The sequence below is a fragment of the Balaenoptera borealis genome, assembly GCF_965194805.1.
Source record: "Balaenoptera borealis genome assembly, chromosome: 6".
NCBI classification, from domain to species: domain Eukaryota; kingdom Metazoa; phylum Chordata; class Mammalia; order Artiodactyla; family Balaenopteridae; genus Balaenoptera; species Balaenoptera borealis.
In genome coordinates, this window is record NC_138863.1 from 74,939,148 (window position 1) to 74,955,234 (window position 16,087).

Consider the following 16,087-nt stretch of genomic DNA (forward strand, 5'->3'; position numbering starts at 1 on the left):
CACCAAACATTCACTCTCCCTCCAGTTCCTTACAGGTACACCGAAGATGCATGCCATCAATGTCGTAATCTAGGCACTTGAACCACAGTAGACTAGGTCAAGACCAGAGACAGAATCCTCATGACCTGCTATCAAAGACCTCATCTGAGGACAGTGATCATTTGACTGGTTACAAATCCACCAATTTTAAAAGATATCACATGGGCCTTCATAAAATGCTTCATGGAATCCAAATACATTATGTCTATAACATTTCTTTGATCTAACAAACTTGTTGCCCTTTCTGAAAAGAAAATGTGTCTGAAATGATTTCTTACTACCTTCCAGTGATCACTACTTCTTGCTAAATGCTGATAAAACAAACTTAAAATGCCATAACCTAGAAAACTGCCCAAGACCAATGCCAAGACCACTAATTTATAGGTTACAAACTATATTTCCTCTCCCCTTCTCCCTTTTTGGAATGCGGTACTACATTTGCCTACCTTCTGTCTTCTGGTGCTGTTCCTATTTGCCATATTGCCATAATATTTTAAAGCTCAACAGTAGTTAAATAAATCCCATCTGCAAATTCTCTGAGTACCCTAAAGTATAACATTTCTGGGTTGGCATACAAACTCATTTAGAGCAGCCTCCTATCTGAATGTCTATTTCCTCTTACCAATATTTATTTTGCTCTTCTCACAATGAAAATCATTCTCCTTGACAAAAAGGAAAAAAAGAAAAACAAATTGGTATTAAACTATGAGTTGAAAGGTTCTCTCCCTTCTCCAGCAGTCAAGGATTTGGTGCTAGTCACCTGGAGCAACGACCTAGGTTAGGCCTTACTTGCATTCTTTTCCATTTTTAACAGTTATTTTTGGTGTTTTTAGCATTTTTGCCAACACTCAGCCAATTCCTGACACTGTTCATACACATGCTTATTAGTCCTGGATACCCTTTCATTGTTGAGTACGTATCTTCCATCTGTTTGATATTTGGTGCTTATTAGCTTGCTTTGTCCATAGCCACTCCATCTCTTCACTTGCTTCCCCTTTATTCTCCTTGCTGGAATCAATTTTGAAATAATTTCTTTTTGTGAGACACCCTCAATCTACTCGAGTGGCCTTCTCTTTAAAGTCTCTCAATGAAATGCATGTTTTGTCTGAAGGTTATAGAGTCTACCTTACCAAATAATACGGCAGCATTTCCCAAAATACATCCTAAAGCAATACTAGTTTCCCTTTCTACCAGCCCTTCCAACAAGTGAGAGTTGGGTCTGTCTCCAAATAAATTGCCTTCTGGAAACTGACAATGCACTTAAGCATTTTAAAGGCACCAAATTATCTGCATTAAAGAAAATGGCTTCATTTGTTTAACTCAGAACTTCCCAAACTCTTTTGACCATGTAGTCATCTTTTCACTGATGTTATATATTGATATGTATTTATACTTATGTACTAATTTATATAATTGTGTAAAACACAACTTGACAATGACACATTCTCTAAATGTCTTCACCAACTCCTCTGTCAGTCCCCAAGTCCCCTAGACAACGCCTTCCTCCCTAACTATTTCTTCCAAGTTGGCTGCCTTTGGTCTTGAGTAACAGTTCTCTAAATCTTTCTATAAATTTTGGAAAATATACACACATTTCTGAGGTATAAATGTGTTGTAACCACTCAATTAAATTTGAAGATCCCTGAAACTATGAGCTATTTATTATTCCCCTAAAATATTTGGTATAATGCTCAGTATACAAGTCACTCATTAAGTATTGACTGGTAAAAACAACCACAATTCATCTACAGAGAGTTATTTATCACCTTGTTCCTCTTTCACTTTTGCAGGTTAAGTAATCCCAATGCTTTTAACCTTTTCTCAGAAGTCCAGCTTTCTAACCTTTAATTCTTTTTTCCCTCTCCTTTGTTCTCTCTAGACTGTCCACAGTTCTCATTAATACTCCTATGTCTCAGATACTGAGTAATAACTTTAGGTCTTTTATTTCTGTTATTTTGTTTGTTAAGGGGGATGGGAGAATATTTCTGAGTACCTAAATCTGCTCATAAAATCTAAACTGAAGTTAAATCTAGTTTCCTCGGGAGGGCTGAACACAAGCAGTTTACAGAATTTTCTTCCTCCTTCTTACCTCCTACAGCCTGAATTCCTGGCACAAAGTACCTTCCTGCGTCTTCAGATCATTTCAACCATAATTTTTACAGGAACACATTATCGCCAGTCCTTCTATACAGTAAAAATGATTGGCAGTAGCACAGGAGTAAGTTTCATTCTTGTGTTGCCTCAGTATATAGCTTTATTTATTTATTTATTTATTTATTTATTTATTTATTTCATTTTTTTTGAATTTTATTTTATTTATACAGCAGGTTCTTATTAGTTACCTATTTTATACATATTAGTGTATACATGTCAATCCCAGTCTCCCAATTCATCCCACCACCACCACTACTCCCCAGTTTATAGCTTTAATTGGCCAAACCAAAACTCAAAACAGGAAGAGCTATAAACCAGTTCGGCCAATGCAGAGGCGACAGGGTGGGGTGGGAAAAGGGTATGCTCTGGGATCAGAACAGCTGGTTTCAATCCCAGTTCCACAACCTACTAGTTGTATGAACTCTCATGGGGAATTTCTCCCTAAGCCTGTTTCCTCAACTATAAAATGAGGGTAAAGGTTATGTCTGACAGCGTTGTGATAGGATTAAGGAACTCTTTTCAAACAGTGATTTCTACCAGCAGTACACTACATGCATGGCATTAAAATTACTGGAGGAGAAAATGTTAAATGTAGGGCCATGGTTTCACCCCTGAAGACTCTGATAGTCAAGCCTTGAAATCTGCCTTTTTCCCTACCATTCCCAGGTGACAAATATGTAACCATCTTCAGGAATCTCCACCACATTGAAAACGCTGTAAGGACAAGACCTATGCCCGGTTCTTCCTTACACCTTCAGCACGTGACATACATGCTCAATAATGTTCAGTCGCTCGTTCAATACACATTATTTAGGGCCTTTTATATGCCAGGCACTGAGGGTACAGAAACAAAACAGATCCCATCCCTTCCTTTGGGAAGCTTACTTCCGGGAGGTGAGGCTGACAGTAAATAAACTAAATGCATGGTATGTCAAATGAGAATTGATGCTAAAGAGAAAAATAAAGGAAGGAGTAGAAGATGCCATTCGGATTGGGGTCTACTCTTTTATCCAGTCCAGTGAAGAGAGACCTCCCTGGAGTGGAGACCAGGAGGAAGTGAGGGATAGGCCATGAGGACAGCTAGGGAAGAGCATTCCAGGGAGAGGGATCAGTAGGGCTTGAATAAAGAAAAGCAACTCAACCTGTGGGTTGGAGAGAGTGAATAAATGGGAAGAAAAATGAAGGGGATCAGAAAGGTGGTGGCCAGATTACAGAGGGCTCCTGTTATAATAATCCATGTAAGAGATGCTGATAGCCTGAATCAGGGTGACAGCAGTTAAGAAAGGGTTGAACTCAAGCCATTATTTGAAGACGAGTATGATAAGGTTTGCTGATGGGCTTAGATCAAGTATGAAAATAAGATTTAGGCCCAAGCAACCAAAGAGTGGAATAGGTATTTACGACATGTAGAGGTCAGTAATAGCAGTAGTTTGAGGAAGGCAGGAGGAGATCTGAGAGAGATGGTGCTGTGGACTGAATTGTATCCCCCTAAATTCATATGTTGACAGCCTAACCTCCAATGTGATGGGATTCGGAGGTGGGGCTTTGGGGAGGTAACTAGCTTTAGATAAACCTCATTGGGATTAGCACCCTCAGCAAGAGCGCTCTCTCTCTCTCTGTCTCCCCGAGAAGGCATCTGTTTCAAAGCCAGGAGGAAGGCTCTCGCCAGAACCCAACCATCTCACCCTGGCACTCTGATCTCAGATTTCCAGCCTCCAGAACTGTAAGAAATAAATGTCTGTTATTTAAGCCACCCAGCCTGTGGTATCCTGTTACAGCAGCTTGAGTAGACTAAGACAGGTGGTGTTCAGGAAGGAGGGAGGAATCAACTGTGTCAAGGCCACTAACTGGTTGAGTAAAAGGATGACGAGAGCTGACAAGCACATTGAGCAACATGAAGGTGCCTGGGGAGTGTGACCAGAGCCACTAGAGCAAAGTGGCCACGAAAGAGCCTACATGGAATGGGTTCAAGAAAGACTTGGGGCGGGGGCAGGAACTAAACCAATGAACACAGAGTATTTTCTGAATAAATACATGAAAATGCCTCTGCGCATCACAATAGTTTGGTTTAATTAAAAACCATGACGGTCTTCTGTTTATTACAAGAAGCCCAGGGCTGTATATGTGGGCATCTGAGTATCGCTGGCTTTCTTTTTTTAATTTGGATATAAATATAAAATTTCAAATGACACAAATCAATAAGCATTTGGAGGTCAGGCCATAAAACCACAATTTCCTACCAAAGGCAACCTTGCAGGAGTGTGAATTTCACTGTAGAATACATTCTAAGAATGTTTTCAATGAAAACCAGAAAAGGTTCTACCCCCAATTGTTATTATATTACTTTTTCAGGAATTAACGACCACAAATTTGAGAACATTTTTCTATAAGGGATTTTCCAAAAACAACCAGGGAGAATATTTGGTTATAAGGATATTTGTTACAAGAATTTGTTAAAATAAGATATTTTTTACAAGAATATCTTTCCAGTTTTCTAAGGCCTAGCAATATTAAACACATACACACAGAAACTGGCAGGCAATCTAAAGTCACCATCAAAAACTATGCTAGCCTCTACTAACAGATTAAGACATTGCATGTTTATAATGGAAACTGGTTTTAAAGACTTCTATACAATACCTTTTTTTTAGAATCACCCCAGCTCAGTTCTCTGCCCATCAGTTCAACGATCCTGGGTAGGGCCTCCTCTGCTGCCTGGACATTTAGAAAGGCCAGGCGAGTACGACGTGAAATCATATCCACTGCGGTGCAGGCATACTCCTTAATCCCATATTTCACCTGAGTTTGAATTAAAGTAAAATTATTAATTTAGGCCTTTTTTAAAAAGGGGGAATAAAGCTTCACTTAAAATACATGCTTAGGAAAAGTGACCTTTTTCTTTACATACTCTGGTTCTTTAGCAGGCATGAAACATAGTGACATCATACAAGTTCCCCATCTGCCTGCCGAAGGAGATTTGGAAATTGGGACAATTTGGATAAGAGTTAATGCCTCCTCCTTGAATAGAACCTGGTGCAAACATGTAAATTGCATCACTTTTCATTTACCATCCACAGTAATCACCTCGTTGTTCGTACATGACATGGATGTTAATTTACATAGCTGAGTAGGCAAGGGATATGGGGATATACGTATGCATGTAGCTGATTCACTTTGTTATACAGCCGAAACTAACACAACACTGTAAAGCAATTATAGTCCAATAAAGATGTTAAACAAAAAAAGTTATGGTCTCATCTCTTTTGGCTATCCAAAGTTTTCTGTCTGAGAGTAATCAGATGACAGAAGTCTTGCCTTCAATCAACAACAAAATGCTTACTGGACACCTATGTTTTTAAAGTGTAGTGAATTATAGATGAATATAAAGTGTCAAGTCAAGATACGGCATCAGGCAGTGCATGAGTGGTACAAACTTGAGGAGCTACAAGTTCTCAAAAGGGGCAAACAACTGTGAATCAGTAAGATTTGAGATAGCTCCATGGAGGAGAAAGAAATCCATATTTTCTATTATTATTGTTACCACTATCAATATCACTTCAGAGTTGAAATTAAAATTTTGTAAATGAAAGGAACTGTGCTGGGCAGACATTTTTCTCCAGGTTTTAACTGATGTATGAGCATTAAAACTGAGCTATGTATTATTTCTAAAAAGGATGAAAAGTGAACAGATGAAAGGTATCCCCTGGCAGACAGGAAATTCCCATATGGCCATTCACGTACCTCTGCTTCAATGTATGGAAATTCTGACACAAGTCGCACCCCAACAATGGGCCACCGCTTTCCCGTCACACTTGCCATTTTGGCCACCTCAAAAGCCTTGTCACCATAGGTGGCAGCAAGATGCTGGGCCACCTAAGGAAAGAAAACTGCATCAGGCAGGTCCTCTGAATATCAATAGCTTCTAGGTACAAAGCAAAACAATGTACATGCTTATCTTGTCAGTTTTTTTTTTTTTTTTTTTTTTTTTTTTTTACAGCCTGTAACTAAAAATCCTAGGAGAGTGTTAGATTTTGATTTCGTGGGAGGAAAATACTTCGGCTCCGAATGCTTAGGCCAGCACTAACACTACTACACATGTATTACTGTATCAGTGACTGATGAAGCTTCAGCTTCATTCTGCTCCAGATATCACATCTGAAGAACAGCCTTCCTTATGCTCGAGACAGAAAGAATTTGGGAGGTCCTGTCTGCTAGGAACAAGCCAAACAAACTCCAGATTCTAAAACAGAAACCAAAACATGCATTGCTTTTTAGGTGACTAAAGCATCTAAAAAGTGCTTTTTCCCATTAGTTCACGCCCACGGTACAGAGACAGAAACAAACCCAGCAACAGGAAACTCGAAATCATGGAGGCCATATGGTTGCCGATTCTGTTACTGGCAATAGTGAGATTAGGTCAAGAGTAAGATGATGTGGCAATGCATGCCCACCTCACTTTCAAGTCCATAATCCTGGACAAGCCTGATGTAGAGTGTAGGGCTCCAATCTTTGCCCCCTTGAAGGAAAAGCCCAACTGTTTTACTTGGTCCTGCCTTCAAATTGTGGGTCTTGACTGCAGCATTTACGGTATCTTCTGCCATAGATCGATAGGTTGTCCACTTTCCACCTACAAATACATTGATAAATAATTCGTTAGGTTACCACCCCTTGTTTTTCTTATAATTAACCATTTATCAACTTATTAATAACAAAATTCACCTGTTGTTTATAACAAATGTGGCGAAGCAATGCATAAGATTTTACTCAGAATCATAAAAAAAAAAAGTCCCTGTTCATTAGCATTAAAAGGGATTCTGGGGCTTCCCTGGTGGCGCAGTGGTTGAGAATCTGCCTGCCAATGCAGGGCACATAGGTTCGAGTCCTAGTCTGGGAAGATCCCACATGCCGCAGAGCAACTAGGCCCGTGAGCCACAACTACTGAGCCTGCGCGTCTGGAGCCTGTGCTCTGCAACAGGAGAGGCCGCGATAGTGAGAGGCCTGCGCACCGCGATGAAGAGTGGCCCCCGCTTGCCGCAACTAGAGAAAGCCCTCGCACAGAAACGAAGACCCAACACACCCAAAAATAAATAAATAAAATAAAGAATTATTAAAAAAAAAAAAAAAGGGATTCTGGTATGAGAATTTAACTCAAGCTGCTTTAGATATAAAGCACACCCAAACAACAAGGTAATATGCCATACCTGCTATAGTGATGAGGCCGCTCTCACTGATATCCACGACGTGATTTCGGGAGATGGACTGTGTATCTGCAGACTTGGGATCGGTAACAAGGGGGCGAATACCACTCCACGCTGCCAGGACATCCCCTCTTCTTACTGGGAAGGATCAATGCCAAGGGTTAAGAGGATTACTCAAAGACGTCTCAACAAAAGTAAAATGATTAGAAAGCAGAAAAGAGTTCAGTAAAAGGAACACATGAATATGTACTTTTAAAGGGAGGGAATATCGTTAAATATAAGAAGTAAATGAGTGGGTAAGTTACAAGAAAAACTCAAAGAATTGTTTTGTTACAAAGATAACCTGGACGAAAAAAGTAAAGAACTGAGGCTTCCCTCGTGGTGCAGTGGTTAAGAATCCGCCTGCCAATGCAGGAGACACGGGTTCGAGCCCTGGTCCGGGAAGATTCCACATGCCGCGGAGCAACTAAGCCCGTGCGCCACAACTACTGAGCCTGTGCTCTAGAGCCCTCGAGCCACAACTGCTGAAGCCCGTGCTCCTGGAGCCCGTGCTCCGCAACAGGAGAAGCCACCGCAATGAGAGGCCCGCGCACCGCAATGAAGAGTAGCCCCTGCTCGCCGCAACTAGAGAAAGCCCGCGCAGCAACGAAGACCCTACACAGCCAAAAATAAAATAAATAAATTAAAAAAAAAAAAAAAAGTAAAGAACTGGAAAATCACTGACATGGGTCCCAAAGAGGAAACAAAAGAAACAAATGTTAGCAACCCTCAGCTGGGACAATCTGTAGTAGTTACAAAGAACAACAACAAAGCAGAAACAAAATAAAAATAAACCAAAAGACATGACTTGTTACACTTCCCCCTAGAGTACATCTTGCTATCTCTTCTCAGGGAAGACAAAGATACTTACTAGGAGCAGAGGGCAGTCAGGATTTCAGATCCCACTCACCGCTTGGTCCTGTGTTCTTGTACAGTGAACCTCCTATATATTTAGACACAGCAGACTCTGAAAAGTACTTAAATATATATCTAGCAAAATCTTGTGTAAAGAGTCACAAAGATTCTTTGATGTGACTGGTATATTGGACTAGTCAAAAAAAAAGAAAAGAAAAAAAATAAAAAGTACAGGGCAAAGATCCTAAAAACAAGTAATACTGCATGACAATCTCTCCATCTTGATCTCAAATGAAAAAAAGATTTCTGGTAAAGACAACTTCAACTAAGGTAATCTGACATATTTTAGCTTAGCTCCTTAAGGGCCACACTCTAAACATGACTATAATCCGAAAGAAGAGGTACCCATACACCTCTATGGGGGTGTTTAATCAAACCCATATCCCAACACTGAATCTGAAACAAAGGGAGAGTAAACCTCATAAACTGGTGAGGAAAGCCTAAGGCTTGCAGTCTTGTTAACTGGTAACTCAATGTAGGGATTCCATCCCTAGATCTGCCCCTTTGAAGGGTGCATCCTCTTCAGTATGTTTAATTCTGATGGCCTCCATGGAATGGGGGTTAATTCTTGCTCCACACAATTCCACAAAAGTCTTGTAAAACCTCAACATAAATCATGCAATATTTTAATCTTTACAAAAAGCTTAACTAGGAAATTACCACTATTTTCCATTAGAGTTCAAATTGCCCTCAGAGTCAAAAATAAAACTTAGCCAACCACTTAGAACGTCATTGTGGTCACTGCAAAGTCTGCAGAGTGTGTCTCTGAAATTCCTTAGGTAGCCACGCTGATCAGGAATTTGGTTGCAGTTCTTAGAGGCTTCTGACTGATCTTAAAATTATTCTGTGGAAAACTAGACTTTCTAAATTTAAAGCACATGCAAATAATCTTTGTGGCAAATGCTTTACCTTTTCTGGTATAACAGGCAGAAAAATACATCTATGAAACTGTATTGTCTGAAACGAAAAGACCAAACTAAAACACTTGAGTTTTTCATTCATGGAGGAAGATTAAATAAAACATTATATATACTGATACCATTTTTAATCCTTACTTTTGAAATTGATGCTCAAAAAAAGAAAAGAAAACACTAACAGGAAGAGTTCATAACGTGTCAGGAACCTTAATTTATTTTGCTTGATATCTTAGCATTCAGCTTTTTAGCCTGCGAATTATATCAGATGAATGTTGGGATTATATTTATTGAAAAAGATTCATTTAAGGATAATCAAATTTTAAATCATATTTCAAGTATGAATCAGGCTTTATAACCTGCAGCATTTTTATGTTATTAGACTAAAGTGTGGTTGGATCAGGTGAACTATCATCTATCAGTTTTCTCCCAACCTTGCGATTTAATGATTTTTATGGATTATTCAAATGCCATTTGCTGCTGAAGAATAAAAGCACTTTTCACCTCTCTACCATCCAAATTAAGTAATGACCAGTCAGGGCTATGGGTATAACCTAGGCCCACAGGGCACAGCATAGCTAAACACATGAAACGTGAATTCTAACCTCTTGCAGAAAAGACAGCAACAAACTAAACTAACAGGTTTCTCTCTTTATTACTTATTCACACACAGTGGAAACCTTGTGCGCTGTTAAACAAACTCTAATTAAAATTCTCTTTAGAAAGAGATTCAAAAGCAGTGGACAGATAGCATAGAGAACCTTCCAAAATTGCCAGGAACTGCTGCAGCCATATTGTAACCATGGGGGAAACAACCATAGCATGAAGCCTACCTGGGCGGGGGGGTGGGGGTGGGGTGGGGGTGGAGTGAAGAGAAATAAGGGCCCTTCGCTAAAGACATTGCTCAATCACTAAATTAATCACCTCTTGAGGCTTCTTGTATCTGGAGATCTTCTTTTACATGATAATACATTATTTATTTTATAATAACAAAAAACAAAAAATACAAATTCAATGACTCTAATAAATTGAGTATTTGCTTCTCTAAATGTCTTTGTAAATACCTCTAGCTTCTGTAGAGCAGCACTGTTCCATAGACTTTTCTGCAGTGATGGAAATGTTCTGTATCTAAACTGTCTGATTCACTAGCCACTAGCTGCATGAGGCTATTAAGCACTTGAAATGTGGTCCATGCAACTGAGAAACTGAATTTCAAATTTTATTTCATTTTAACTAAATTTAAATAGCCACACGATATGCACATGTAGAGGCTATAATATTGCATAAGGCAGTTCTAGAGTAAAACCACCAAGTGGTAGATCTCAGACTTGTCCTGGTTGATCATCAAGCTGGGTATTTCCCCCATGGCCACCTTGCCCATGTCTCCAATGGAGCATCCTTTCAGTGAAATTTGACTGTGAGAATATAATCTGCTGTAATAGTATGAGATACCCCACCTCAAAATACTTTACTGTCATAACATGTTCCATATTTACCATTTCAAAGTATCCTCCTCTCCTACTAATCTCATCAGTTCAAAGAAATGAAAATATTTTTACTAAATTAGGTACTCCTACCCTCAAGTTCTTACCCAGAAATCGGTTCTATCATTTAGGTTGTAGCCAAGAGTAGACAGTGAACATCACCTACTTTAACTCTCCATGGTATAACACGTGAAGAAAATAACTCAACTCAAGGATTTTATGCTTCAGAGCTCAAAGATTCATCTTGATTTTCCTGGTCCTCATACCGTCAGGACAGCTAAACAAGATGGCATTACTGTTGCCTCTTCTTCACTGTGTTGAAAGTCTTCGGCAATGTCAATTCTAGTATTTCTCAGTACCTCAAATACTGTATCTAGTAGGAGTCATGTATCGTGATCAATAAATATGAAATGGCATATTAAAACATTCTCTGAACTTTTTATATCAAACAAGAGCTGACATAACAAAATCAAAAGCAATAATATTTTGGCCTCTGAGTCAACATGCTAGACTTTAGGTTTCTAATGACTATATATTTAAACAATTGGATATCCTCTTTTAAAACAACTGAACACTTTAATAAAACAAGATGACAGGAAACAACACTACTATTAAAGTTGAGAAAAATTCTCATTAAACACCACTTATGAGAGTGGCTCACCCAGTTGATTTTTTTTTTTTAACATCTGTATTGGAGTATAATTGCTTTACAATGGTGTGTTAGTTTCTGCTTTATAACAAAGTGAATCATTTATACATATACATATATCCCCATATCTCCTCCCACTTGCGTCTCCCTCCCACCCTCCCTATCCCACCCCTCTAGGTGGTCACAGAGCACTGAGCTGATCTCCCTGTGCTATGCAGCTGCTTCCCACTAGCTATCTATTTTACATTTGGTAGTATATGTAAGTCCATGCCACCTTGATTTTTAAGTGCCAACTGCCCAGATGTTAGAAAACCCATGAGTACTCCAGAATGTATAAAAGTATTTGTCGATATTTTCAGAAGGATAGTAAGGAAATAAAATAGTCCTTCTACCATCATGTTTAAGAATTATTTTTATTACAACCCTGATAAATAACTCATTCAGGTTTTAGTGTATAAAATATATAAAGAATAAACTATAAATAGTAAAGTTGAATAGACATTTTTCACAGCTGGTTGAAAAGCCTAAGTGCTGTGTAATTGTTTCCAATTATAATTAATATTTTTATTCTTAAAAACTTGGCAAGACAAGTGTTGGTTTCAAAAGTTAATAGAGGGCTTCCCTGGTGGTGCAGTGGTTGAGAATCTGCCTGCTAATGCAGGGGACACGGGTTCGAGCCCTGGTCTGGGAAGATCCCACATGCCGCGGAGCAACTAGGCCCGTGAGCCACAACTACTGAGCCTGCGCGTCTGGAGCCTGTGCTCCGCAACAAGAGAGGCCGCGATAGTGAGAGGCCCGCGCACCGCGATGAAGAGTGGCCCCCGCTTGCTGCAACTAGAGAAAGCCCTCGCACAGAAACGAAGACCCAACACAGCCAAAAATAAATTAAAAAAAAAAAAAAAAAAGTTAATAGAAAATGGAGCCCACAGGAAGTAACAATTAAGAGCTAAATGTGCGCTTTTGCTTCACATCAGTTATTTAGCCATACATTTTGGGGTGCTCTTTCTCATGTTTGCCACTTTCAAAAAATCAATGAAAAGCATGTGAAAATATCTAAGTGAACACAGGGGAAACAGTGTCAGAAATCAATGCCTTCTCTACCAGCATGTTTAACCTGCAGAAATGAAGTGTTAATCACAGAAATAAGATACCATATTACATTTATAAACTAATGAAACTAGAAAAAGCAAAGCGCGTGACACTATAATTAAACAGCTGGAAGACATCCAAGCCTGTGTAAGTTGATAACCCTGGTACAATCTCTGGCAGTGAAAAGGCAGGTCTGCAGTGAGTTGATATGGCCAGCTCCGTTGTTAATTGAATAACAGGCAATCTATAAACACTACTAATTGCATATGTGAAAACCTGTGTACAACTAGAGAAGCTGCTTAGAGAAGCACTCCAGAAAAACTACATGGATAAAGCACTCTGCAAATCTTCTGCCTTCCTCAATCCCTTTAAGTCACAGCTTAGTTTCGCCACTGCGTCCTTCTGATTAACCTCTACACAGCGGACTTAATGATACATTTTTCAAAAGATCATTTTTCTTCCTAACCCAATACACACTGCACAACTATCAATTACCCGTTTCAGGAAAGAACAAACAAGTAATCTAGAAAATTCAGTCTGTGAATGGAAAGCTTTCTAAATCGTAAAAGAAGACATGGTCTTATTCCCAACAGGCAAAATGCTTTTCAGAATTGTTCCGATGCATTTTGCAGAAGTGTGGCAGCTGCTGTGAGCAGCATGGAGTGTTAAGATTTGACACTTTTTTTTTCTCAAGGATATAGCCATTTGGGGAGGCTCAGAAACTGTTGTCAGAATTTTACTTATTCATCCACTTAATAAATCCTTTTAAAATGATTAGTTCAACCCTGGTGAATACAAACCATTTCAAAAGTATTTCCTCTAGGATCTACACAAATTTTTTATTTTTTAAATCTGTAGAGAAGACTGCTTGGCCCAAGGGATTGGTTATGAGAAATGAAACCTCCTCTACTTTAACATTCAAATCCAAATAAGGCCAGTCGAGAGCAAAGGTCACTATCATTTTGAAGTTGTCTGGCAGCTTCCATGAAATGAACTGAGAGGCTTAATCCACTCCCTAGTGGATATAATATCACATCATGAGACAAACCCAGGACTACCAATTGGAATACTGCATAATATTTAGAAGCACAAGTATTAGAGCTAGACTGACTTGCATTCAATATCATGGCTCCAACATGAATGAGCTATGGGAAGGAAACAAAGTCACTGGGCCTCAGTTTCTTCATCTATAAAATGGGAATTACAAAATAAAACTAACAAGGTTGTTACGAGGAATCAGAGATAATGTAAGCAATATGCTTAGCAGAGTGTGTAGCATAAAAAGTGCTCAATAACGGTAGAGCTTTAAAAAATAAAGCATGCATAACCCACTGCAGACAAATGGAGAGATTAAACTATGTGTAGCAACAGCATGTAGTCAAAAAAACTGAATGGTGCCTGAAGCTGAGTTTCTCTTTCACATTTCATCAGTATAGAAGAGAGTATTGGGTTTCACCAAAATTCCTTGGAAAAAATACAAATTTGAATGTCTTTACTTTAGATATAGACATACTCTAGCTAACTAGCACTCTACCAAGACGGAGGGTAATTCCTCATATACTCTGAGGCCTTCAGTCCAGTAGAAATAAGAATGAAAAGAAACCATAAAGAATCATTGCTGATTCATTGCTTTTAAAAGGATAAGTTGATAAGTAAGAAAGGTGTGATAGAGGGTGAGCACCGGGAAATAAATGAAGTACATGAAAGAGCTGTCACTTCTGCTTTTACCCTGGATATTTGCTACCTGGAGAATTTGTAATCTCAAGAGTCCCGAGAGCACCAGAGGAAAAGCCTGATTTACAGTGTTCACATATTAATTTCAATCCGCTTTTACCAAAAATCAAAACTGACAAAAACTCTTTGTTAGTTTCACCAATTAACCTGACTACCAAAAGGTATGTTAACCGAAAAGACCTCTGTAGACCAAGCAGGTTCCAGCAGGTATTACCAAGTCTCCTACCTATTAATAAGCAGAATAAAAGTGATGGATACAGGCTCAGTCTCTGCTCCAGTCCAAGGCTCATTTCACTGATGGAAATCTCCACCCACGATATGGACACAAAAGCCTTTTGGAACCTACACCTGTTCCCAGCACACCCCGTATAAGCAGTTAGATTTCTCGTTAGTGCATTTGAAATTTAAGAATTTGGAAACTGTCAACTATAGCTCTCTGCTCTTGAATTAATTTGATTTCTTGCCCTAACCATCTAAACTTCCTGTTCTTATGGCCCAGTATAAACCTACTTTTAACAAATATCATACCCAGGTAAATGTGAAATGAAGCAGGATTAACAATAATCAATACATTAAAATACAATCATACCCAGATGAAGCTCCTCCTACTTTGCAAAAAATGAAAAAAAAGCTGAAATTGAAATGCATTTTGAGTACTTAAGTATGGATATTAAACAGGGCATGACTATTTCTTAAACAACTATGAGTGTTGTGTGTGTGTGTGAAAGAGTATAAATTTAGCCACACAGATTTCAATTACGTGCATTTAATACATTTATACTATTATTATAGCTATCCAAAGAGAATCTACTCAAAATGAAATTACATCCATTATTTGAAATTAGAAGAAACTAAAACTATACAATATGGATCAATCAATTAAACTAGGAGAATCCCCTAAACCATTTTTTAAAGCAGTTTGTTTGTTTGTAAATGTGTGATCACATAATGAAAAAAATTCTTTAGGGAAAAAGGACTCATATATGCTAGTGAGTCACCTTAAGACAAAAATTGTGTCTTTGCATGTCCTCCATTGAAGGCAACACTATAGGAGATTCCTGATATAAACAGATGAAGACTAGTTTCAAAAATCTTAAACTTTCTACCTTAATATAGATTTTCAAATTGTTACCAGCATCAAAAACCCTGAAAGCACCTATTACTAATTCATTTTGATTTAAAACAATCATGAGTGGCATACCAGATATATAACAAGCTTTGTAACTGAATAAAGAATCCTTACCCGTAAGGAGCTCCAAGTTAGAATATATCTTAGACTATTACCTATTGTATAATGTTGTGATATACTGGAACAGCATGCTAGGGGACTACAAAAGATAGCTGGCTTCTGAAGTATAAATAGTATTTTGCCAAAATGAGAAGTTGGGGGAAAGGACATCCCAGAGCAAGACTTCAACCTAAGTAAACAAGGCTTGAAGGTTTAAAAATGCATGACCTGGGGCTTCCCTGATGGCGCAGTGGTTGAGAGTCTGCCTGCCAATGCAGGGGACACGGGTTCGAGCCCTGGTCTGGGAAGATCCCACATGCCGCGGGGCGGCTGAGCCCGTGAGCCACAGCTACTGAGCCTGCGCGTCTGGAGCCTGTGCTCCGCAACAAGAGAGGCCGCGATAGTGAGAGGCCCGTGCACCGCGATGAAGAGTGGCCCCCGCTCGCCGCAACTAGAGAAAGCCCTCGCATAGAAAAAAAAAAAGACCCAACACAGCCAAAAATAAATTAATTAATTTAAAAAAAAAAAGTGTATGACCTGATTTGGAAATAGTAAGTAATGCAATATGATTAAACTATTGAATGCACATAAGTGGAGTAGTTGAATATAAACCTGCAAAGACAAGTCGTGGAAAGCCTTAGATT

At 38.9% G+C, this 16,087-nt stretch overlaps 1 protein-coding gene across 5 annotated transcripts in view; it reads right to left on the minus strand.

Annotated features, from left to right (window-relative positions):
- Positions 1-16,087, minus strand: part of GPD2 (glycerol-3-phosphate dehydrogenase 2) — a 145,599-nt gene that overhangs the window by 18,088 nt on the left and 111,424 nt on the right. For all 5 annotated transcript variants that reach the window (XM_082395739.1, XM_082395740.1, XM_082395742.1 and 2 more), the window contains exons 10-13: positions 7,395-7,529; positions 6,645-6,820; positions 5,935-6,066; positions 4,834-4,992 (exon numbers count right to left, since the gene is read on the minus strand). In XM_082395739.1, coding sequence (XP_082251865.1) covers positions 4,834-4,992; positions 5,935-6,066; positions 6,645-6,820; positions 7,395-7,529 — 602 coding nt within the window. The remainder of the gene's footprint in view (positions 1-4,833; positions 4,993-5,934; positions 6,067-6,644; positions 6,821-7,394; positions 7,530-16,087) is intronic.